A 25,487-nucleotide genomic window follows, 5' to 3' on the forward strand; every position below is an offset into this window, starting at 1 on the left:
ACTTTGTCCTCCTCCACATAGATGCGTCTTCCTGGCACGTCTAACAGCGCCACAATGATTGGCCTGACCTCTGGAGCGTCCTACAATGTGGTGGTGGAGGCCATGAGGGGCGGGGCTAAAGAGAAGGTTCTGGAGGAAGTCGTGACCGTTGGCAATGCTGGTACAGTTGTCCACACAAGGAGAATTTCTCTTTCAGCACAATAAGCTTGACTTTCACACATAAAAAAAATCTTACCATGAATAGTATGAATTTTAATATATGTTTGTTTCAATGACGTGATAACTGTAGAATAAGGTAAACAACATCATCTAGTCCTTTCTAAACGTGTTTTTCTTCCCTCCCTTAGTTCCAGGTGACGTTCCCATTACCGCCAACCGGGACGTGTGTTACGACACGTTCACACACACCTATCACGAGTTGGGCTCCGAGTGGGAGCGCATGTCTGACACCGGTTTCAAGCTGTGGTGCCGCTGTCTCGGCCTGAGCAGTGGTCATTTTAGGTGTGATTCATCCAGTGAGTGGCTTAATAACACCAACCCTGCATGCTTCGCAAAAACACCCAACTGCACAACATGGAATTAGAAGTGAAATAATTCTATGGGATTTACACAAAAGGAATTTATAAGAGGGAATTATAAAATGTCCAAAGACTTTCTTAACGAGCATTAAGTCATAAGATGGACTAATTAAATACTTTATTTATTAATGAGCAAATTTACACTATACATATTATAAATTCCTTAACTATTGTGGTGTTAAAGACATAGAATTTGTCAGTTCTATGTGCAACAACATGCAGTAATACGATCTCAGTGTGGGCAACCAGACGATTTTCTACATGAATACGTTGTGGAGAAAAAAGATTTCTGTGCAATGTATTACATGTTTCAACCCGTTAAACTGCTTCATGTTTACTGAAGCAGTTGTGTCGGTGGTTTGCTCACACTGGCGTAATTGCTATGTCTCTATAATATTATACATATGTGCGTATGTGTGACCCTGCCTTGAGGGGAAGCTAAGCTTAGCGAAATAGCTAACCTGAGTCTCAGTTTTTTTTGTATTGTCTTCATAGCTAACACGACAATACCAGAAACTGAGCTCATCATCATTCACCAGCGATGGTTTTAGGACATCACACTGTCTGTCCGTCTCTGTTTATCTCCAACTGCGAGAACATGCGAATTCAAGTGGAAACCAGTGAAACTCAGACTGTGACTGTCCTTGAGTTTGTCTTTTATCTGCTGTCTGAAATGTATTTTGCACAGGGAAGATGAATTCCCTTTTTCTGAACCTGCTTGTGTTTTATAGACACTGTAATGTTGACTGTGCTGTGTGGAAATCAGTGTTGTGAATATGTCACTGCAGTGTGAAGGGGACAAGTTTGAACTTTGCTCTTTACCCAAACTGATGAACGTTTCTCACATGTTCACACCCCTTCCCTCATTTTATCCATTCTTTGCTCTATTCTTTATCTCCAATTTATTACCTATCTCCTCACTTCTACATCTCTTCCTCATGTATTTCTATCTTCGCTCCCTCGCTTCCTTCGCACTCTCTCCCCCCTCTTTCATTCCCTCTCCCTGCTTCTTCTCCTCATCCAGAGTGGTGTCACGACAACGGCAACAACTATCGCATCGGAGAAAAGTGGGATCGCCAAGTGGAAAATGGTCACATGATGAGCTGCACCTGCATGGGAAATGGCAAGGGAGAATTCAAGTGTGAACCCCGTAAGTGAACACACGACACGCTACGTATCCCTGCTGACAATAACTTCTCCCCGGTTCACACTGAACACACCCTCTGGTTTACATTAACTTACTCCACTCTTAATGTTACGCTTTATTTTTAACTCAAACTTCTAGATCTCCAGCAGGCGACAGCACAATTTCAATATGTATCTTTCCTTCCTGCAGATGAGTCGACATGTTACGACGATGGAAAAATGTACCATGTGGGAAACCAGTGGCAGAAAGAATATATGGGTGCCATCTGTACCTGTACCTGCTATGGAGGACAACAGGTGGGTAACACACTGTGCATGTGTGCAGTTTTTTTGAGCGCACAAACCTCCTCTATGCTGCTTTCGGGATAATGTGGAAAGTATTGGCAGAAACACTGGTTGTCTGCGTCTCTGTGCATTCAGTTGTGTAGCACGATGGAAACCATGTGCCCTGAGTGTTTGTGTGTGTGCATCTCTCTGTAGGGCTGGCGTTGTGAGAACTGCAGAAGACCAGGACCACAGACGGATATAGACGCTGACCTCCTGCAACCTGTCAGCTCAGATGCCTTCGACCGGTACAGAGAAAATGCTCTACGCAAACTGGTCAGTGGCTCACTTTGAATTTGACCTTTAATATGGTGACTTCATCTCTTCCTTTCGTTGCATTTTCATTCTGCAAAATATTGTAGATTGAGAAAAAAAGCTAATTTATATTGATATTTAGTCAGAGATCAGCACAATCATGTTTGTACATTTAGGCCTTAGGCGACGAGTCCATTAATCACAGTCGATTTTTATATTTCTGACCCTTAATGTGTTTGTTATTAACATTAATTGTATTATAATAAATTAAATAATTAAATTTCGTCACTCTCTTTTACAAAAAGTAAATGTTACTGTAAATCCAGTCAAAACTAATCCTCTCCTCGTCTCCTTTCCTTCTCTTCTGGCCCCTCCCTCTTTCCTGCCGTGCAGAACATCCAGTGTCCGATCGAATGCTTGAGGCCCGAGCTGCTCGCAGATGCTCTCAGCCCCACAGAGTAGAGACGGGCGGTGTGTGAGTGAATGAGGAAGACGCGAGACCCCTTTCAGGATGGAAGCCTCCTCCTGCTGTCATGTAAAGACCTCTCCATTAGACCTGTGCCTGAAAGCCCCCCCACCACCACCACCACTAAATTGTAGTGCCTTAACAAAGACTTTTCAACACCAACCACTGTGCCTGTCCAAAGACCTTTACAACTTTTCATGTTCTTCACCAAAAACATGGATTTCTTCATCACAAGTCTATCAGCGCACACAAGTCCTGCTGCTTTATCACCTCAGACCCAAACTCACCACACACACACACACACACACACACACACACACACACACACACACACACACACACACACTCCAGATGCAGTATTGTATTTTTACCTTTGCATTGGTACTTTTTTGACTTCTTTTGATTTCAGAACATTCCATCACAATTCTCTTCCTTTTGGAACACACCAGTACAAACCTCCATCCCTGATGATACCTGTAGTGTCTTGATGTACTTCCCACAATTTATGAGTCTTTTTGTGACTAACGTGTACGCAGAAGACATTAAGGTAGTAATAATCATACATATTTGTAAACTGCATTTTGTGGGTCCTTACACATTTCCAAAACCAGGAGAGAGTTGTTTTGCAAAACTTTACATTTCATATATTTGCCTTGTTGCCCGGAACTATTGTTACAGCTCCTGTCTCAACTCGTTTGACCTCGACAGACATGAACGTTGATCAGATTCTCAATGAAATTCATCCGGCAGTTTGTATTCTTTATAGTGAAGAGGGTTACAGTTGTAAAAGTGTCCCGTCTCTCTTGATATGAGCAGATCAACTGGTCACCAATAACTCTCTCTGATTTACAAATTAAAACTTCAAACCTTCTTAAAAAGAGAAGCACTGTTACCTTTGAGTGTGTGTGTTTAAAAACATTGCCTTGTAGCACGTCTACAATCTATAGAGCCAAAGCTGACTGACCAAAAGTTAGACTCTTGCTTAAAAAATGAATGGGGAAGAAAAAAAAAATCACCATTATTTCCAAGTGAAATGCATTTTAATTACATAAATGTTTGTATTTTTTTATTTATCCCTTTTTATTCAGGCATTTTGTTCAATGCTATTTTGGGGTGTACACTTTATTTTTTGATTTAACATGTTTTTATATTGTTGGTGCCAAACTCTGAACTACTGTGGATTGAATCTTTTTAATAAAAATCCAAGACAATTCTTTTTGGTTTTCTTTCTCTCTGGGAGGGTAAAAATTGGTTGGGGGGTGCTCATGCACACCCATGATATAAGGAGCATATAGACAGCACTGGTAAAACCTTATCACATAAAGTCATTGATGGTCAACTGCCCCAGCAACTTGCTGGCCCCAATGGTTACGATCAATTTCATTATTAGTGGTTAAACATTATGCAAAGTTGAGCTTTGGAATGATTCAATAATGCCAATCACAGAATAGAATAAAATAGAATAGAATAGGAAGCTTACTGTTAATGTACAAGGAAAGCAACACAACTAGAGGTGCTACTGCTGAAAGTCTACAAATCTATATGAAAAACAAGTTTAAAATCAGACAAAAGACAAACTAATAAGTAGAGACTAATAAATATGTTAAAATAGAGGAGTACATGCCTATTTGTTGTTGCACAGATTGGAACTATAACAGTGGGGAGAAGATAATGAGTGAATTGTTATTTTCTATCTGTCAACAGAGGAGAGTCTTAGTCTAATGTACATGCAAAACCAAAAGGCTTGAAATACAGTAGAGACATTTTAGCTTTATACCAAATGGGAGGGAAACAGATTGCAGTGTATCAGCATAAGTCAGGACAACATGCCCTTTATCCTCATGCGATACAGACTATCAAGGTTCACTTTGTCACAACACCACAGACAGGAGGGCAAACAGAGCACTCCTTGGTCAACAGTTTGTGAAACGCAACTGACGGCAGCCACATCTAATCTAATCTCCTAATGGACAGAGGTGTTTCAAAGACGTGATCTTAATCAGTGAGGTGTCGTAGTAGCTGAAGGATCGGAGAGGATAAACTGTACAAATCTGGAGGGTTTACTTTTATTCTGAAAAAAAGAGAATACCGGACATGACATCACTTATGCTTCTCTCCTTCAGAATAAATGGCGTAAAATAGTAAACGTATAAAGGACAACAGACCCAATGAAATTATGAAGTTGTTAAATCCAATAAATGATTTCACAACTGGTTTAGATGGTTAATTAATGAACAATTTGAGTACATTTTTAAGCAAAACTGTCTTAAGCAAAAGGATCAGTCGTGCCATCTTTACTTTTTTTTCTTGTTGTTGTTGTTGTTGTTTGTGCCCCCCCTTACAGTTCAGTAGCATTAGCAGTTTTCTGTGTGATGCTTGTCACATAATAAATTAAAGCTGTTCAATGAAATAGTTTACAACAAATGACCACAATGTAAAAAATTGTTGTTAATATTTTTTTTAAGGCTATCTGTCTTATTTTTGTTCTGGCTTGTTTTGTTCTCTGTCTTTTTATTCCCATGTATTTGGTAAAACACTTTGTAACATTGTTTAAATAAGTGCAATAGAAATACAGTTTTATAATTATTATAATAACACTAATTAGTATCTGTAGTAGTAGTAGTAGTAGTTGTACAAGTTAAAATTAGGTTTATTATCATACAGTTTTACACAGAGTCGCTCTGGACCACATCTTAAATATGGTAGTGTAGTGATGTACATTTCTAACAAACGGTGTAACAATAACATTTAGTACATCTAGGTTATTTACAGGGAACCTCGGATTTAGGGGTCTGAATAAAATATTCACTTCAGTATGTCGACATCCTCCAAAAATCACGGTGCTCTTATTCTGAAAATAACCCGAGCGGAAGTGTTGAAATTGTTGCTGCTGCTGAGGAAGCGAAGCTCGGGACACACACAAGTTAGAGAGAGAGAGGGAAAGAGAGAGAGCGTGAGAGAGAGAGAGAGAGAGAGAGAGAGAGAGAGAGAGAGAGAGATCTGCTGTTGTCAATAGGCGAGAAGATGGCGAACATGTGCATCGACAGTCTGATCCTGAAGCTGCACGACGTGAATGCGGTGAAGTTCGGGGAGTACAAGCTGAAGAGCGGCATGATGACCCCCATCTACATCGACCTGCGGGTGCTGGTGTCCCATCCTGCTCTCATGAACCAGGTACACACGTGCTGCTGCTGCTGCTGCTCCATGACTTTACATCGTGTTTCCATAACGCGACACACACTGTGGTTCCTCCCGCTGCTCCACGGCTGCCTGAAGAAAACCTGTTCTTGTATCTGTGTTGATATCCGCCCTGGAAGTTATAATTAGAGCACACGTGGCTGTTTACCAGCTCAACTCGCTGGTGCACTTCTGTTGAAACTCTGGTCAGGAATGATGACACCTTCATTACCCGATCCCCTTATAAATAGATGTACTTGAAGGATTCTGCAGCTATTGGTTAATGCAAGACTTAATATGCCTTTTTAAAGGTTCAGTGTGTAGAATTTAGTGACATCTAGTGGTGGAGTTGCATGTTGCAGCTGAATACCCCTCACCTCACCCTCCCTTTCCAAACATGAGAGAGAACCTGTGGTAGCTTCAGTTGTCATAAAAACTCAAAGGTGTTTAGTTTGTCAAGTCTGGGCTACTGTAAAACAAACATGGCGACCTCCGTAGAGAGGACCCACTTTAATTGTAAATATAAAGTATTTAAGTATAAAGGGCCCATTTTAGGGTAAAGAAAACCACAATTTAGATAAAACATACTAGTGAAAAGGGCTATTGCACTGACATTCTCCAAGCTGACTCAATAAACTAGTAACTCTGTATTTATGATCGAGCTCAACCTGCCATAATGAGAATGTATTGGATGAACCTAAAAGCCAATAAAAGGTTCCACTAAAGAACCAGATTTGTTGTTGAGTTTGTCACCATGTGAGGTCTGAGCGTAATATATCCAGTTTATGGAGTTTAAACATGATCATGAAATGCATTGGACCTCGAAAGAAGGTACATTAGATGTGTCTATGTCCCTTGATTGTTACATTCTGACCTTTTTGTTGCTGTAAACCTTGTTTTACTTTCAGGTGTCAAGTCTCATCTACCAGCGAGTGGAAGAAGAGGGTCTGCAGTTTGACTCGGTGTGCGGGGTTCCGTACACGGCCCTGCCTATTGCCACGATTATCTGCTCCAGACATGAACTGCCCATGCTCATCAGACGAAAGGAGGCCAAGGACTACGGTGGGTGCTGAGAGGAAAGGACAGAATCAATGGACCCGGGTTTTAAAAGGTCCAGTGTGTAGGATTTAGGGGGATCAAGCCAAGTAAGGGGTATTCTAATGAGTGTAAAATGCAAGTTCTCTGCTAGATAGGTGACCAACTCAAAGTTCATAATAGTGACTGCTAAGCTTGCACATGTTCTTCTTCTAGGGACCAGGCGTATGGTGGAGGGGTCGTATCGTGAGGGGGACACATGTCTGATCATCGAGGACACCGTGACCAGCGGCTCCAGCATCATGGAGACTTCTGAAGTCCTCTACAAAGAGGGACTCAAGGTTCAGTATCCAAATACAGTGGTGATGATGTTCCAGTGATGGTCCCGATTAAAAGTGATTGATCACTGCAATGGCTGTAGAAGTACAGAGATGATTTGACTTGTGGCTCGGAGAGTGTGATTTTTCTAATATTTGCTTGATTTGTCAAGGTGACAGATGCCATCGTCCTCATGGACAGAGAGCAAGGTGCCGTGGAGATGTTGGCGTCTCGGGGAATCCACCTCCATCCCATCATCTCCATGTTCAAGCTGCTCAACGTGCTGCTGGCAGCCGAACGCATCGACGCCCAAACTGCCCAGAGCGTCCGCGAGTTTATCCTGGACAACAACACTTTCAGGTACAGTTATTACAGCAGCTTTTCCCTTTTTAGTGACACACATTTGCGGGTTTGTGTTTTTTGATGCATACTTTTGATGCATGCCCCTTCCAGGCCCAAGGAAGAGAACGGCAATGGCGCTCCTGCCACCAAGAAGCCGTGTGTGGAGCAGAACCTGGAGATGAGCTACGCAGACAGAGCCAAGCTGCCAAGTAACTAAAGCTGCTTTCAGGCCTGCGCTGACCTCCAGACATTTTCCTTAGATTATCTGTCCCAGCCAGTTGTTCTAGACCAGCCATTCTCAAACTTATTGCCGCGGCCCAATTTAAAAACTGAAAAATGTGTGCGGCCCACCCACACCTTTAATCACAACTATATGATCCACACACAGGACTAGAATCATACATATTATTAATTTTATAGCAAAAATAATTGTATATGAACGCAGGCATATGCAGTGCAAATCCAATAACATCCACATTTAAGCGTAACAATTTGCAAAGCAACCAATGTAAAAAAACATGAAGTGCAAATAGTGTATTGTTAAAAATATATTCTTACTGTTTGTAGAACAGAGCACAACAAGAATATCTGGGAGAAGAAAAACACATTTGAGGCGTAACCAAATATACTTAATGCTCTCTCAGCGTATTTTTAAAAGATGCTCGAGGCTTGGATAAATATTGTCCATGTTTAGTTTCTAAATGGCGGCGGCGCACTTTACATGGTCCCAGGGTCTTGTTAGCTAGCATCTCAGCGCACAGCACACACACACACACAGGCTTGGGGGTTGTCCTCTGGGCCAGCAACAGGTCCTCACTTGAGTCCTTTCTGCGAGTCCTCTTTTTAGTTTTGAATCATTCAGTTTGACTTTCTGATTCCCCTTCATCATCAGCAGCTTTCCTCTGCTCCATCTTGCTCGACCCAGCACACAACAAAGTTCTCCCTCACCTATGATTCCCCCGCTAAGGATGCGTTCAAGTGTTAATGCGACGGTCAGCAAAAACAATGACACCTGCTATATAGGTCAGATAAAATAAGAACAACGTGGAATTTATATCTCATGTCTTTGTTTCATTACCTGTGATGATTACTTTTTTAAAAATCAATCATAAATGTTTGGTGGTAATCAACGCTTACTTACAAATCTGAAACTTTTTTATCTATTTATTTTCTGATGACCTCTCACGGCCCACCAGGGGACCGCGGCCCACACTTTGGGAATGACTGTTCTAGACATTTTCCTGAACTGTTGGTGCTAGTGCCTCAGTATACAGCAGGAAAGTTTCCGGAAACTTCAAAGCGATCGAGTGCTGGAGAAATACAAACATCTCAGAATGAAAAAGAGGACAGATAAAGATGCCAACTTGGAAAGACCAGGGTATTCGAGAGCTTTTGTCAATAAGGGCCGATGCAAGCATTGATGTGCTGTAAACTAAAACGCATTCAGCAGCAGATTTTTAGATCTGTATGACAAGCTAAATATAATTGACGATATGTCAGTATTTAATTTGGAAATGTTATGCTACTCAATATTGCATTGTGACATAAATCTCTTCCTCTACTCCCCCCCGCAGACATTCACCCTCTGGCATCAAAGCTGCTGAAGCTCATGGAGGACAAACGGTCGAACCTCTGCGTGTCGGCAGACGTGACCAGCAGCCAGGAGCTTCTCCAGCTGGCCGACTCTTTGGGTCCCAAGATCTGCGTGCTGAAGACACATGTCGACATCCTCGAGGTAAAGGAGTGGAACCGCTCTGTTGCAAAGGAGAACTTTGTCAAGACAAATGCACTGATCGTGTCATGTCTGCTGGCAGGACTACACAGCGGACTGCAGCCAGAAGCTGCAGGAGTTGGCGGAGAAACACAACTTCCTCATCTTTGAAGACCGCAAATTTGCAGACATTGGGAACACGGTCAAGCATCAATACCAAGGTTAGAAGATTTAGTGAAGTTTGGTATGAATCTGTATGCGGCTTATTCATAAAATGTCACAAAATGTTTATCTCGTTAATGTTTAAGTTGCTTTACAGTGTGCTTGTGTTTCCCTGTCTACCAGGTGGTTTGTACCAGATCTCATCTTGGTCCCACATTGTGAATGCTCACGCGGTGCCGGGGCCCGGTGTGGTGAAGGGTCTGAGTGCTGTAGGAAAGAGTCTGGGCCGAGGCTGTTTGCTCATAGCGCAGATGAGCTCCCAGGGTTCACTGGCCACTGGAGAATACACACAGGCCGTGGTACGCGTGTTTCTCCGTATGTTGTCCATCTCCTGTAGCTACAGGTTATCGGTGGTTAACTCTGTTCTCTGTGCTCACAGCTGAAGATGGCAGAGGAGCAGTCCGACTTTGTGATCGGCTTCATCTGCAGCTCCAAGGTCGGCACCAGGCCGGAGTTCATCCACATGACTCCCGGGGTGCAGATGCAGGCTGGAGGTGAACTGACACTTTTTCATCAGACCAATAATTTTTTTCAACCTTTTGGTTTCATTTGAGTTTGGAAACTACACTGGTTGGCAGACATACAATTCTGGTTTCTGTGTTGTAACTCATCTTTAACAGCAGGTGGTGCTATAGCACAAGAAATAGCATCTGGATTTTCTTGCCAGTGCACAACAACCTGTCCCTCCCGCTCTACTCCTCTTCAGTCATGCATCCCATCTCTCCGGGTCTCTCTCCTCATACAGGTGACGGGTTGGGCCAGCAGTACACCACCCCAGAGGAAGTTATCCACAGCAAGGCCTCTGACATCATCATCGTGGGACGGGGTGTCCTGGAGGCTCCCGATAGGCTGAAAGCTGCCGAGTCGTACAGAAAGTCGGGTTGGGATGCTTACACAAAGCGACTGGGTCCGAGCGGCCAATAGGAGAACGGGAGTAGTGTCATCATTACGCCTCCTGTAAAACTTAAATAACAACTCTAATAATTAGCTATGCAGATGACCTGGGATTATTTTTATTTTTTTTACATAGTTCACATAGAGCAGGGTGCACATGATTGTTTCCATAGAAACATGCATGTACACTTTCACATTTACATGCAAAATAAACTGTTCCTACACAAACAGCAGAGATGTTTGGGATCAGACGCTTTACTGTTAAATATGCTGTCGTTCCATCCTGTCCTTTTAAATAAGCTGCTTTACGTGTGTTTTTCTGATTCCCTCCAATTCATCCGCTGCAAAACCCGACCTGACATCTGATCAGCTGAGGGAACGTCTGACCAGGTTCAATCCAGATTCAGCAAAATGCTTCAATTTGAGGATAAAATGTGTTTTAATTAATTTTTATCTTGTTAATTAGAAAATATACCAATGTATCAGTCCAGGTGTCTTTCCCTCCACAAAGATCACCACTTCCAGTGACGCTTTTCTTTTTCAATAGCACACAATTCCTGTGTGTGCTCTGTGTAGAATTGCTGAAATATTACACTAAATTTTGGTAGTACAAATGAGGGTGTGTATGGGAACTGCTTGTTAACGGTTGTTTAATAATTCCGTTGAAAGTTTGGAGCTTTGTTTTTTTTTATAGCACACAATCGAGCGTCTTTTGTACTTTGGAGTTGCTGAAGCTGTATTTTCCACATCACAGACACAAATCTGTGCTAGTTACAGTCTTTCATTTTCAGTTCTAGCTCGTCAGTATTAAGTTGATTTAAGGGCTTGAGCGTGTTTCTGTAATGGATGCCGGGGTTTTCAACAACAAACCCTAATCTTGACTTAATATTTTTTTGAAAAATGCAAAGTTGTGAATTTTATAGGTCAACAACAGAAATGATGGCGTGTGGTTTACTCTGTCGAGAACATGACGGAACCATCTGCTTCACAAGAGTTCAGCCTTTTCCATCAGTTTTGATTATTGCCTGTATGATCAGGTTATTCCCTCTGATTACTGTGAATCGCTAAACAAGAGAAATCTGACTGGAGCCAGATTCATAACTGACACAATTAACTCCACTGCCGTCCATGCTGCTCAGTAAAAGAAGTTTAGTTAAGGCAGTAATTTTTCTCAGGTGACTCGCAGATCAGAGAGCTGACAGAACAAGTTTGGAAGAAGTTTGCCCACTGTTATTTACTCTCTCCAAAAAGATAAGTTGATAAACAGGAAAGAACTGCCAACACTTTGACCCCTCCCCCTTGGAAAGACTTTGCAAACTGAGACCTGAGGCTGCAACTGTTGTGAATTTAGACCTAATGAGAATGCAGTGAAAACGGTTTGTGGTTTTCTGCTTCATTCAATGGATAAATATGAAGTTTCCTCTCTTACAGAGGCTTATAGTTTGGGTTTTCATGCCATAAAGTTTCAGACTTATAGTTTGGGTTTTCGTGCCACTAAGTTTCCAAAAAGAAGATGCAGTGACTTTTTTTTGTAAAATGAACTCAATAAAAACTTGTTTCAACATTGTTTCATATTCAATTCTAAATGATGCTCACCTGTCAATCGTGTATCGTACTTAACTCGATGTACAGTAAGTCTGGATTCTGGATAAATGTCCGAGCTGAGCTGTGGATTATAAGTGAAGGAATCTCTTCATGATTTCACCTGACTTTAAAGTGACTCGGCTAAAATAAAATTCACGTTTGAAGGAATCATAAACTTATTAACTTGCTTAAGTGCACAAATACTGTTCATTTGAATCTTGAGGCTCGGTTTTGTTGGTTTTGAGTTATGAAATGTGAAATAATGCAAATTTGTACGAAATCAAATATCATTTACATTTCTAAACCTTTCTAAAACAATAATTAAAAAAAGTAAAATATGCAATTTAATTTTATATAATACATTTTATATATTTTTTTCTATTCAGATAACTGTCTTCATATTCTATCTTAATTTATTTTCTCTTGCATTCTCTTCATTGTGCTGCTGTAAGATTGTGAGACAGATTTTTTAAAACTATCCAAACCAAAGCAAGAGATGTGAAAATAAACTAACTTGCAGTCCTTTGTATTTTTAATTCATCCTTCAAAACCAGGATCCTACATTTCCCATGATGCATCTCTGATCTTAAGCCCTCCTCTGCCTGGGAAATGCTCACATTTTTTTTAAGTATAGGGTTTCTGTCATTTAAATCATTTAAAATAAACATGATAACATTTCCCATACTTGAATGAAGTTCCTGCACAGTCACAAAAGACAATGCACAATTAAGCTGAGTGATACTAACACGGTTTATGAACCGACGTGTCTATTTGGATGAATGATCCTTTTAAATTTAAGATAATCATTAAAAACATCAATCTGAGACATATAATTAAATTCATGTATATTGTCTTTAGTCTAGCTCCAACCAAAAAACGTTATATATTTTTTTAAATTACAGGATAGGTCAGTTTTTTCTCAAGGCCAATTTTTCCTCCAGTAAAAGATTAAGTTTTAACCTCAAATATTCCTCCTCCACATCATTCCACACCTTTACCCCCAAAAAGAGTTGTTGGGCAGGCAGGGTGCGCCAGAGCCACCCAGCAGCGCAGTCATTTGCAAGGTATATGATATGGAAATGATGCCCCAGCAGGAGGTGAATGGGACAAATGGAGTCGACAGGTAGCTACGTTACAATGAGGCTTTTTTCTTTTTTTTACAGGCACAAAGGTCAGACACGTTGCCTGGCACAGGAGAGGAGGAAGGATGGCGCGGAGACAAATTTAAAGTCGTGTGTGTGTGTGTGTGTGTGTGTGTGTGTGTGTGGCGAGAGAGGGAGAGACTGCATCTCCGACACACACACACACACACACACACACACACCCTCCCCCCTCTATGTCAATATTGGATCAGAGTAACGCACCGTGCGACAGGTGTCTGTGCGCGCCCTGAGGATCCACTCTCTCTCTCTCTCTCTCTCTCTCTCTCTCTCTCTCTCTCCCCCTGTTTTCATGCAGGAGGGTGGAGAAAGAGAGAGAGAGAGAGAGAGAGAGCATGTAGAGGTATAAAAGTGTATACCTGTCACACACAGCACACATTCAGTGCGCGTAAAAGCTGAGCCAAACCTGACCAAGGTTGCGCACGTTGACCTTTTCTATATCTTTGCATCCTCTCAAGGTAAGTTAAATACTTTTTCACCTCAGAGTCGCTGTCTTTACTTTGACTTGTTGTGTCCTAACTTTTCTGAATCTTCCTCCCAAAGGTTCCCTGACGCCAGGAGGAACCAGCTGTTACGCGCTGGGGTGGGGTGGGGGGGGCTCTCTCCCCCCCTCTCTGTCTCCAGGACCCTCGTCTCACCCTCTGTGACTTTTTTCCATGTCTGTATTTGCTTCACGTTGAGCCTCACGTACAATACCTGAAGATGAAGTTTTGTTCGTTCGGCTCGCGTTACGCAGGTACGGGTTGGCAACTGGAAAAAAAGCGCAAGGATGGTTTTGGTCCTGGGAGACGATCACTGCTCTTAAAGCACTGTCAAGCCTCAATTTATACACAAAGGATGGAGGAAAGAAAGTTTGATGGTCTTTGTTCTCACTGGTTTTGAGTGTATTTAAATGAAGGGCGTCTGATAGGTGAGGCCAGATGCTGCAGCCAACACCAGGGATCCAAAGTCTTTAAATGAAGAACAGATGATGAACTAAAATCTTCGAACACATTTCGAAGAAAGTACACGAGCGGTGAAGTCTGCTCCATGTAAGACAACTCAACAACAGCACAGTGTCAGTACCTGAAGCTCCAGGTGTGTGTGGAACATTTCCCTGAGGTGACCTTATTTGCATACAGGTGGCTTCATGCAATGCGCCACAGAGAGACATGGCAGCCGTGGACCAACAGTCAGTCACAATCATTCACCTGCAGGAAAAGAAACACGATTAAAACGTTTGAATTATTAAAAAACAGCAGATTCTTTTTGAATAGTGCGTGTGGATTAAAGTAAGAAAAGAGCAAAGCAGGTGAATTCAGAGATATTATCAAGGCAGGAAGTTTCAGCTTGTATTTTCTTGTTTTTTCTGAAAACATATATATATAAAGTGAGCCTGACTACCAGTCACACATGAATCCATATGTCTGTGTAAAACCTGTCTGCTCATCTCACCCATGACATCATCACCACTGATAAACCTGTAACTGCCGTTGGGAAAGCGTCCAAGTGAAGGTCTGTCTTTGTTTAGTTTTTATTCTGTGTCTATTTGAACTGCAGCTGGACGATGTCATATCGTACGCAGGCTGCTGAGGAGATTGATATTTACAATGGTATATGGGTGATAATCCGCATCTCCCTTTTTGCTAATCATTTTTTCCCATTGGCACATTCATGATGACACTGTGTATTTTCCACTGGGGGCCTATTCATTACTGTCCATCTCCTACGTCATGAGCTGAGGCTGCAGGCGATCACCGGGGAGCAGAGCGATGGGCTTAATGGGACTTTATGTTAATCATTAACTAAACATTAAGCACACAGCAGACATCTGATATGTGCCATCTGTCATTTCAGACGCTATAAGATGTAGTATTCAGCCATCGTGCTTTTACCATCCATTACTTTGATTGTTTCTTATGTTAAAGATCACATATGCCTTGAAGTTTCTGATTTGAATTTACACTCATGTCTTTTCTTTTTATCCAACAGCCAATGAGGGTTTATGTTTTCATACCTTACGAAAATAAACCTACCTATTTTTATTTGTTTTCAAATGGTCAAACTAATTCACTTTCACACAGTTTCACCTACACAATCCTGCAGAAACATGACAATGACATGCAGTGTAACACACAAAGTGCCAAAACACACTAAATACATCCTTTCTTTGAATATCCTTACTTTGTTTTTTTGTTTTTAATTAATTTAATGAGATATCCCATTAAATATCTTCCTTTGAATCCTTTGAAGTTGAAATGTGTCTCTACACTTCATCTAACAAGTTATATTATGCAATTAAAAGTATTTATGAATGGCGCCTTCGTGGTATTTCGATGTTTTTGAAACTGTGATAGTAAAAAACATGAAAGGTAATTATGTTGCCCCGTAGTGAAGCACGTCCACCTGCCAGGGAGATAAGTCTTGGTCAAGCTGAAATTTGATTCACATTTTTTCTTCACCTCTTGGTCCCCTGTGCAGACAAAGCCCTTCACGTTCTCTCCACTCGTTCTTTTCTTTTACTAAAACATCTCATGTAGGCATTATCACCTCACAAAAGACATTATGACAAAGCCAGTCCTGCATGTCTCTCTTTACCTGAGAGCCTATTTGCCTCTGCTAGAAGCTCTAGTCAATATTTGTTAAAAGCCAGAGGAGAGGAAAGCTCACGCTCCTTAGTATCCTGGTTACCTCGCTCCAAATTGAACCGACTGTCCCAACTGGTCCTGCTGCTGCACCCTCCCTTCCATGCAGCTCCAGGAGCGGCATTATTTGTTTAGGATTCGACGTGGAGGCTTAAGCACCTGCTTTTTTACCCGTGTCAGTGAAAGAAAGGGTCTGAATGAGGACATTTGTTTCAGGAGACCGTTTGAATCACCGAGTCATGTTTGACACACATGGAACAGGTGGGAAAACCCAAACTGAATTCTATCTAGTAAAGGCTTTTCAATGCAAACATGAGACACAGCACAACGATATCAAATATAATGGGGATTGTTTTAAAGCACATATTATGCCCCAGAAACTCTTATGCAATATTCTATTTACTTAATATTGTCATTCAGTTTCATCACATTATAATTGTACCGCTCTATCTATTGGCTGTGTGTTTATCCCAGAAGAGTGTTCCATCCCTCTGGTGCTGTTCTTGACTGTTCTCCTGTTTTTTCATCCGTTGAGTAAAACGTTTAAGAAACGAGAGAAGCACTGACAGAGGGGGGGATGTGGGAATAAAATCCTCATGTACAAACCTGGCCTCCCCCCATATGCCCCAGCTGTGACCCTATCTGAGGTCTGCTGTGCAGGGCCGTACTGTATCAGCATCATTAAGAGCGCACTTTGTATCCGTACAGCAGGGAAGATGATTACATTTGTGGTGCCTGCCAAACTTGTTCGCTGTAAATGGTGCAGCAAGTGTTTCCCAGAGGGTGTGTGTCTGTGTGTGTGTGTGTGTGTGTGTGTGTGTGTGTGTGTGTGTGTGTGTGCTGCCTGTAGGCTATGTGCTGTTTCCTCTGACAGTTACTGATAATGAAGACTCATGCAAATGGCCGAGGCCTGCTCTCACTCCTGGTTGGCCAAACTCTTTTCCTTTGCTCTCCCACTTCATGATGTTTCACTGAGGGTTACTGGTAAAAGTTGTAAAATTCCGTACTTAAACACTCAAATTTCCCTTTTTGGTGACTACCCTGTTAATCAGAACATCCCCTACATCCCCCAACTGTAGTGTGTGTGTGTGTGTTTGTGTGTGTTTGTGTCTTCACCAGCAGAAGATACAAGCAATGACAATCAGTAATAATCCACATTTTCTCTCTCTTTGTTTCATGGAGGTGAATCCAGCTGCCTGTGAGTCAGCGCAGGGATCAGTGAGGGCGAATGGACGTGGTCCGAGCAAGAGACCTGCTTGCATCATCCTTACCTGGATTAGTCGCCATGGTAATCTTCCACCTGAAGGAGGGCATTTATTCAGTGTGTGTCAGTGGATGTGTATTTATGGTGTGTGTTTGTGTGCGTGTCCAGGTGCAGTCACTGACTATTCAAATGACTCTCGCTGACCCAGAAAACAAGGCTCTCTGTGCAGTGTTGTTTGCATCCATCGTGCACTGCTACCTATTTATACAATAACTAAATATATAATATCAAATATGTAATTTTACTGAATCCTCCATCACTTCCATACTTTATATGCATTGAGAAGTAAAGATAATTGCTTATTTTATGATTTTTCTTTGCATTTTAACTGTTTTATCGAAGGAACAGACACATATCATCATTCTCTGCACACCAGAACATCCCCAGGATTAATATTTTCTTTGCTGAAACTCACTTAAAACTGTAATCCGCCAATGGCATACTGTATTTACATGCATATAAACATGTGTATGTGGAACAGTAGGCTGCACCCGGTCCGATGACACTATCTAATGTCCTGAGGCTGTTACACGACCTACAATAAAAAGATGCAGACTAACTCCTGATCACGCTGCAGCTATTTCCCAAGGTGTCTGATAAACTCCATCTTCATGTTAGCTGATACTCTTCACACATAGCGACGGTATTTACCTGTTTAACTTTCATCCACACCTGAGTTTTATACTTTATTTGTCATCCTGGCTGTGACTGACTTCTAAAACCTGAGCTGAAGAAGATTTCGTTGCAGTTGTCTCCAGAGTTTAAAGCTTACAACTGGACTTGATGGTTCAAATGAAAAGTATTTGAATCGTAACATGAGCAGTAAGAAGAGATGAATGGAATTTCTTTTTTCAAACAGCCAGATAAGGATTCAAAGTAGTACTGAACTATCTTTGTACAAGTTCACTGTACCTGACACATGCAAATCTCCCCAGGCTGTATTTAACAGGGAAATAAGGTGTCCATTGAGTGTGTGTGTGCGTGTGTGTGTGTGTGTGTGTGTGTGTGTGTGTGTGTGTGTGTGTGTGTGTGTGTGTGTGTGTTTGTGTGTGTGTGTGTGTGTGTGTGTGTGTGTGTGTTTGTGTGTGTGTGTGTGTGTGTGTGTGTGTGTGTGTGTGTGTGTGTGTGTGTGTGTGTGTGTGTGTGTGTGTGTCTAGGAGTAATGATCAACAGCTTCTTATCAGACTTGCTGAAGAAAGATGAAATAATTTGAAACACACACACACACACAAAGAAACATACATGTACACTCACACACACATGAATACATATACACACACTTACCTATTTGTATGTACTGCACATATGCTAACTTGGTCGCTCAGGTATTGGAGCATGAATACACACTAATACGACATCTGTGTCTTTATGCGCATGTTGTCTCACCTGCCCATCACCTGCTCTGAGGACAGGCAGGTTGACAACACACACACACACACACACACACACACACACACACACACACACACACACACACAAAGGGAAGGACAATGAATGGGTTAACAGAAGAGCAAACAGCTCACACATGCCCACAGGTGGGAGCCCTCAATCCCCACCCCCCACCTACACACACACACAGACACACACACAAATATTATACACAATGCCCCTCTAACATGTTGTGTTAATATTCATCTGAATGTTAGTTTCAATCCTCAGCAAGTCAGAGCCACAGGTTGGTGAGTGAATGTGAAGTCACTTATATGTTAACACACTAAACTGAACAGGCCTTATTTAAAGGCCTCTGCCATCGTGAGTGTAATAAATATCTGCGCCACTAGATGTCACCAATGATGAAGGAAAGTGAGTCACTGGTGTACAGCGTTTATTGCTCGACTCGACATCACAGATTGTTTAAACACTGATGTAGTGAAAACTCATAAAACCTGCAAGAGGAAATAACAGAGTCAGAACTAAACAGGACGAGTGGGACATGGAAAGGCTCATTTTTATTTATTTTACTCCAGAACTAAGAGTTTAATTGTTTTCTAGAGCAGTAGAGATATATTATTTTGACAGTGCTCACTAACCGTCATATGTACGAGTATGATTTTTCTTTAGACAATTTCATTATGTTTTATAATTACAATTTTATTATATATTTCATTTATTATAGAAATGAAAACATGTATCAGAATTAGTGTTTTCATTTTGGCTTCACACAAAGACTCAGAAACAAATAACAGAAAGAGAATAAGCACACAAAAGACTTATATAACACATGATTGTGAGTAGGATTTAAAACGTGATAGTGTACCGTTCTCAGCCATTGTTTCCAAACATGTAACAAAGGAAAATCTATAATCAAACAGAACTGGAAGCCCTGACAATAAAATGTAAAACCCAGACGCTGGAGCCCGGAGCGGCTTCTATAATCACAGGTCTGTTAATCAAGTGACTAACACTGGGCATTATTGAACTTCTTTATATTATTTGCTGCCCTTTGATGGACTGATGACCTGTCCTGGGTGTTTCCCAACTCTCACCCAGTGTCAGCTGGGATTGGCTCCGGCATGATGATAATAAGATAATGGATGAATGGATTGTTATTTGTCCTCTTCGAAGCTGCACAGGCTCCAACTATTTAAGTTATATGATCAAAAAATGACATAGGACTCAAGTAGAAAAATATATGGGTTGTCCTTTCATCCAGTTTTTGTTGATTTCCCATTTTAAAAATCTATTTATATTCAAATCTGATGGTTATTCTGCTAGATCCTTCCACATAAATACATCTTAATGTTTCCAATATACTAGAGTACTGCTGTCGTAGGAAGAATGAGTAACCAAAGCTACAGAGCAAACCATGTCTTTGCTCCCATTTGGATTCTGATGCTTCATATTTCTGTATAGTAGCCAGAGGTGTGGGGACATAAATGATTGTAGACCAAGTTTCCCAGTTAGTCAAGAGCTACTACAACCACTGAAGATTTTATTTCATCCTTCTGACTCTTTCAAGATCAACCACTGAGAAAAAAGAAATGAAAAGGATGCCCTCAATATCACCACATGGTAAAGGATTTGGGCCCTTTTCCCACCTCCAGTTCAGGATCCAGTTTACCAACAGCCCAGGGAGCGAGTGAGAGAGGGGATCAGCTCCCAGAATGTGTCTATTATCCTGCCACACCAATCAAACTGTTGTGTCAGTGCGTTGCCATTGTATAGTCCTGGGTCAGGTTGCCACTGAGCATGGCTGCCATATTGATGACTAAGTCAGTTTGGGGCTCTGAGGACAATGGTGCTCTGGAGCCTCCACAAAGCGCCAGGCTAATGCTGCCCATTCAGCTGGGCCGGTCAGCTGCTGAGTGTGCAAGGCTGCCGGGCAAATGGAGTGGCGTGGGTCCAGGGGGCCCGGCCCTATAAAAACGAGGGTGAGGGTCTCTCCCCCGACATTGATTATACCGGCTCTGTCCCACCTCAGTACTGTCTGTAAGTATATCAACACACTGCCTCAGAGAAACCGCAGTCAGGGCACAGCTCTGTGGGTGGAGCCCCACAGCCACAGAGATGCTGCTGCACATTGTGTATTTAATATGTAGACTTCTGTGGATGACCTTTAAATGAGGCTTGATTTGCTGAGAGTAAAAAAACATGGCTTATAGCTGCTATTTTTAAGACGATGCCTCATTGGTATGCTTGTGTCTGGCCTATAAACAGAATGCAAACAGTTTTTACTTTAAAAATCTAAAAAAGGCTTGACTGAAGAGGGTTTGAAACTCTTTGTGAACATTGTGAAAATTAGAGACTTCCGATCGTGCTTTTCGTGCTTTTCTAGCTGTGGCGGTTTGCTGTTGTGGCATTTGTTTTCTGTGCAGCTGCTACAATTCAGTTACGAGGTGTAATTTACAGGCAAGGTTGTGCTTGACAGAATCTCCTCGACTGAAACCGAGAGAAACCCGTGAAATGGAAAAAATGATGAATGAGTGGAATTTTTCACTTCTATAGTGACACCTTGGAGCAAGAGACCTTAACAGAAATGTTTGCCTAGAGTAAAGGAACAATAACATAGGCCTTCTGTTAACAGAAATACAGTACGGGGCGGGTGAATTTTATGTTTTTAATATTTATCTTTTTTCTTGATGCTAAAATACAAAGATTGAAGTTGATTTTTATAGACACTGGAATAAGCTTGTTGGATCAGAAGTCATGTTTCTTGTATCTGTCCCATCAGGATGAGGACACTCAGGATGATTTTAATACACTTTCCTCAACATTTTTGATGCTAGAACTACTCAGGACAGGTCTTTTGGTTTTATCTAATTTGATTTCATCTCTTTAATGTTTTTTAAACCCTCCATCTTCTTCTTCAGATAGTAACCCCCAAAGGGAGAAGCAGCAGCCATGAACACTCAACAGATGGAGCAGATGGGCCAGTTCAAGATCACAGTCTGGGAGGAGGAGAACTTCCAGGGCAAGCGCTGCGAGTTCATGCTGGAGTGCCAGAACATCATGGAGAGGGGCTTCGTTAAGATCCGCTCCATCAAGGTTGAGAACGGACCGTAAGTCGACATTGTTCTTTTTCCTCTGGTTCTCCTGCCTCTCCTTTTATTCTCCCCTCTTTATTTAAAGTGCTTGTGTTCTGAAAATCTCTTTACTCTCATCTCTCTTCTGGTTTGTTGGTCATTATGTGTAAATTATCCAGTGTCTGTGTTGTATTTACAGTATCTAAGTTAAGGATGAGGCCAGATTTGAAATTTGAAAATAATACGATTTATTCCTGGATTTGCTCCGTAAAGATTTTTTCATCTTTATCCAAAACAACAATTTCTTACCTTCATAACAAAGGTGACAAATTGGTCTGAAGTCTTGCTCATATACTTTATTCCTTAAAATCTGTAGTTAACCAAGAACCATACAACATCATGTAATAAAACCACATTGTTTATTTATCTCATAATTCTCATTTTATGTGGTTGAAAAAGTTTAATTAAAATATTCACGACCCAACTCCGATGATCAAGTAGACAAAGCCGAATTTGAAAAAAAAGCCATAAATTACAGCCAACAGTGTTATTACATCGCTAGTTGGGGCATTTATGGTTTTGCATGTGTGTGTGCATGCACCCGAGTGTGACCCCTGTTGTGATATGAGTTGGCTGCGTGCAGCTGCTGGCTGTGAGCCACACAGTCTGACTGACTGACAATCAGATAAAAAGGCCTGGGTGCAGCAGCAGCAGCAGCAGCGGCAGCAGTAGAGGAGGAGGCAGGAGCAGCACTATCTAATGTTTGCTTTGTGCTCCCAGGGACAACAGAAGCTGCGTGCTGTTTTCACTCATGGGCGTTGGACTCTATTGTTTAACCAAACTGACAGTTTCAATGTAGCTGCACTTAAATTACCTGGTTTTTAATGGTTCAAAGTAAGATCCTGTGTGTTTTGGGGGAGATTTACTTGTTTCAGTTTCAATGTTTGTGTCTCTGGCATTACGTCCTCTGAACACATGTAAGTTTAACACCTCTATCCTCATCCCTATCCTCCAGTTGGGTGGGTTATGAGTACCCAGAGTTCCAGGGACAGCAGTTTATCCTGGAGAAGGGAGACTACCCTCGCTACGAGGCCTGGAGTGGAAACAGCAGCTACAGAACCGAGCACATGCTTTCCTTCAGACCCATCAAGTGCGCTGTAAGTTCCTTTTCTTCCAAACTACTCTACACTTCCCTGCCCCTCCCTCCACCACATGACCCAGCAGCCAAACCCTCTTAAAACCAGCTGCACTACATGAACCAAACCCTTCCTGGCCTTAATTTAGGCCAGATATACTTTATTGACAATCAATGAACCAGCACGATCTACCACACATTCAACATCTCACCCAACTCGCCTTACAATTACATTTAAATATTCACATCAGTTACTTCACCAACAGCTCCCCTGACAGTGGCTGGACCATCACAACTGTGCTCTGTTCTCTTCCTCTGCAGAACCACAGCGACAGCAAGGTGACCCTGTACGAGTGTGAGGACTTCCAGGGCCGCAAGTTTGAGATGTGCGACGACTACCCCTCCCTACAGGCCATGGGCTGGTGCAGCAAGGAGGTGCCCTCCATCAAAGTCAACTCGGGAGCGTAAGTCATGCGTCCTCATCTCTGTTTGTTGGTCCATTTTGTAACCGTATATATTTCATCTCCACTCGACTTTTCAAATATTCTACTGTAAAAAATATGGTTGGAGCTGTTAAAATAGAGCATGTTGAAACAGGTCAATCTATCTTGACTGGGTGTAATATGGAGAGAACATTAAAAATACAGATAAATAAAATGATAAATGTTTAAAGTCTGATTGGACAAGCTAAAGCTTCTCCAGCTAACTGATCTTCTCTTGTAAACAGTCTTGTAATTTGACTGAATCTATTGAAATCATTCATTAAATGGCTGTTTGTAGCCAAAAGATGGATGAATGGATGGATGGATAAATGACTGTTTAAATCCCACACTGACCTTATCGCTCACCCCATCTCTTTGTGCGTCTCTCTCCCTGCAGCTGGGTGGCCTACCAGTTCCCTGGTTACCGTGGCTACCAGTACATCCTGGAGAGAGACAGACACCAAGGCGAGTACAGAAACTACAATGAGTTCAGCACCCAGGCTCACACCAACCAGGTGCAGTCCATTCGCAGGATCCAGCACTAAGCCTTCCCTCTGCCTGCCTGACCCCCCCGCCTGAATAAAAAGAAATTGAAAAACTCTCCCCGAACCCTTTCCTCTACCTGAGCCCCGGAGAGACAGACCACTGTCACAGACCTGTAGATGGACTAACTCTCCCTCATTCTGTGGCTCTGCATGTATGGATATCTAAGTATTTCTACCACCAAGCTAAAGCATGTTCTTGAAATAGGAAATAAAGGCTTTTCTGAAAAACTAGAGACTGTCAGTATTTCATTTTTTCCCCCACAATGATCTTTATCAACCCACCTAAATAAGGCTCAGACAAACTGCAATAATTGGCTTTAAACTTGTCAGTTTGTTCCTTGGTTAATGACGGTACGTCGTACTGCAGGCGCACAACCACAGCGAAATCTGTGCCCATATCTCTTTCAGCCCAAAGAACCAGGCGGTTATCAGACATAGGTTTATGCTTTGTATTTATTTGAAAGAAATATTTAGGCCTATAGTGAACCTTCATGGAAATGAGTGGACTCTGTTAGGCTTTAGGATGTGCAATATTGTTCTTGTCAGACTGTATTCTTATTTCCAATAAACAAGAGCACAACATCACATTTGTTTCTACTGTTTGTTCTTCAACTGTTTCGGGCACAATTTGCTAATAAGTTGACGAATATAGGATGTATGACTTTATGCAAAGCACCGTATGACCTTTGGTGGCTGGTAGTTATATGCGACCAAGACATTTAGATTTTTTCCACTGAAGAAATTAATAGATACATACAAATTTTGAGTAAAATCATCTATTTAAAGACATAATTAATTCAAATTCTCCGGCCCTTGCTATGTTGATGTGGCAAACGCTCTGCGCAGCATTGACCATTAAAACAAAGGCACAGAGTTCAATATATTATATATTTATGTATATTAAATACAACAGCCAAATCATGGGAAAGGAAGGTAACACAAGCATGGATACAAAGATAAGTTCAATGCCAGAAATAAAATCTGTAGAAAAGAAAATACACACAAGGCATTAAGTAAACTAAAGATTTACATTACCAGAATCATATGGGACAGACTCAAAAGCAAGATAAAAAAAAGTAGCACTTTAAATTAGATTTAAAATGATCAATAGTAGGACGAGACCTGATGTGGAAAGGAAAGACTTTTCAAGAGCTTCTAGTTTTACTGTGTAAACACCCCAGAGGCCTGAATAAGTTCCTCCAGCTGCTTCATGGTGTCACATGCACAAATGCAGCCGACTTTATTTAAACTGTTTAATCATTCTATGAGCATCTTAGAATTTAGAATGCCTTTATTGTCGTGTCACTCTGAGTGGTAACAAAACGTAGCATCATTCAGAACAGAGCAAAGCCACTGAGTTTTATCCCAATGGGCCAGAAGGGAAACAAAGCATCACCCATAATGAAAGTTAGGGATGTATGCACTGTACTAGTTCCTGTTTGAACAAGGGGCCTGTCTGACAACTCACTATGAGGAAAGACATTACCTTAAATACACTCATAAAGAAGTTTACATGTTCACAATAACGTTTCCTCAAAAGATGTGCAACACAATCACAAAGCTTATACTATTGACTGCTCTACGATGATACTTCTTAATGCGGCCTGTGAAAAACATCTTCAAGATGCCAACTTACCAGGATTTACTTAGTGACGGTGCATTTCTCAGATAATTCAATGTTGAGAGTCTGAAATCTAAAAAAGCCAAACTCTTTACGTCTGGGCTTGATTGAACAGTGACTCATTGGCAGAGTTAATGACTT

General features: G+C 41.6%; 3 protein-coding genes across 5 annotated transcripts in view; all 3 read left to right on the forward strand.

Moving 5' to 3' along the window:
• The window catches only part of fn1a (fibronectin 1a), a 31,323-nt gene extending 27,341 nt beyond the window's left edge, over positions 1-3,982 (forward strand). Inside the window, exons 44-49 of the mRNA XM_035175594.2 lie at positions 22-160; positions 348-515; positions 1,603-1,728; positions 1,915-2,021; positions 2,205-2,324; positions 2,697-3,982. Coding sequence (XP_035031485.2) covers positions 22-160; positions 348-515; positions 1,603-1,728; positions 1,915-2,021; positions 2,205-2,324; positions 2,697-2,765 — 729 coding nt within the window. The 3' untranslated portion in view covers positions 2,766-3,982. The remainder of the gene's footprint in view (positions 1-21; positions 161-347; positions 516-1,602; positions 1,729-1,914; positions 2,022-2,204; positions 2,325-2,696) is intronic.
• A 1,668-nt stretch (positions 3,983-5,650) lies between these two features.
• On the forward strand, positions 5,651-12,030 carry umps (uridine monophosphate synthetase). Of its 2 annotated transcripts, none has more exons than XM_035175596.2 (10): positions 5,651-5,943; positions 6,855-7,008; positions 7,198-7,322; positions 7,472-7,659; positions 7,753-7,850; positions 9,216-9,376; positions 9,456-9,573; positions 9,698-9,873; positions 9,954-10,068; positions 10,195-12,030. In XM_035175596.2, the coding sequence occupies exons 1-10, from the start codon at positions 5,794-5,796 to the stop codon at positions 10,425-10,427; spliced, it is 1,518 nt and encodes a 505-aa protein (XP_035031487.1). In that variant the 5' UTR covers positions 5,651-5,793; the 3' UTR covers positions 10,428-12,030. The 2 variants fall into 2 exon arrangements, with proteins under 2 accessions (XP_035031487.1, XP_035031488.1); XM_035175597.2 differs by having other exon boundaries at positions 5,655-5,943; positions 10,320-12,030.
• Positions 12,031-15,442: 3,412 nt separating this feature from the next.
• On the forward strand, positions 15,443-23,956 carry cryba2b (crystallin, beta A2b). 2 transcript variants are annotated; one of them, XM_035173737.2, is made up of 5 exons: positions 15,443-17,124; positions 21,411-21,599; positions 22,579-22,720; positions 23,020-23,162; positions 23,578-23,956. In XM_035173737.2, exons 2-5 carry the CDS (start codon positions 21,442-21,444, stop codon positions 23,723-23,725), a joined length of 591 nt encoding a protein of 196 aa, XP_035029628.1. In that variant the 5' UTR covers positions 15,443-17,124; positions 21,411-21,441; the 3' UTR covers positions 23,726-23,956. The 2 variants fall into 2 exon arrangements, with proteins under 2 accessions (XP_035029628.1, XP_035029627.1); XM_035173736.2 differs by lacking the exon at positions 15,443-17,124 and adding an exon at positions 20,377-20,529.
• Positions 23,957-25,487: the final 1,531 nt, after the last annotated feature.

This window comes from Hippoglossus stenolepis, chromosome 13 (genome assembly GCF_022539355.2).
Source record: "Hippoglossus stenolepis isolate QCI-W04-F060 chromosome 13, HSTE1.2, whole genome shotgun sequence".
NCBI lineage: Eukaryota > Metazoa > Chordata > Actinopteri > Pleuronectiformes > Pleuronectidae > Hippoglossus > Hippoglossus stenolepis.

Coding starts and splice junctions, on each gene's coding strand:
- umps (XM_035175596.2), top strand. CDS start 5,794: ATGGCGAACATGTGCATCGACAGTCTGATCCTGAAGCTGCACGACGTG. Junction 7,323..7,471: donor TCTACAAAGAGGGACTCAAG/GTTCAGTATCCA, acceptor TGATTTGTCAAG/GTGACAGATGCCATCGTCCT. Junction 9,574..9,697: donor GGTCAAGCATCAATACCAAG/GTTAGAAGATTT, acceptor CCTGTCTACCAG/GTGGTTTGTACCAGATCTCA.
- cryba2b (XM_035173737.2), top strand. CDS start 21,442: ATGAACACTCAACAGATGGAGCAGATGGGCCAGTTCAAGATCACAGTC. Junction 21,600..22,578: donor ATCAAGGTTGAGAACGGACC/GTAAGTCGACAT, acceptor CCTATCCTCCAG/TTGGGTGGGTTATGAGTACC. Junction 22,721..23,019: donor TCAGACCCATCAAGTGCGCT/GTAAGTTCCTTT, acceptor CTTCCTCTGCAG/AACCACAGCGACAGCAAGGT.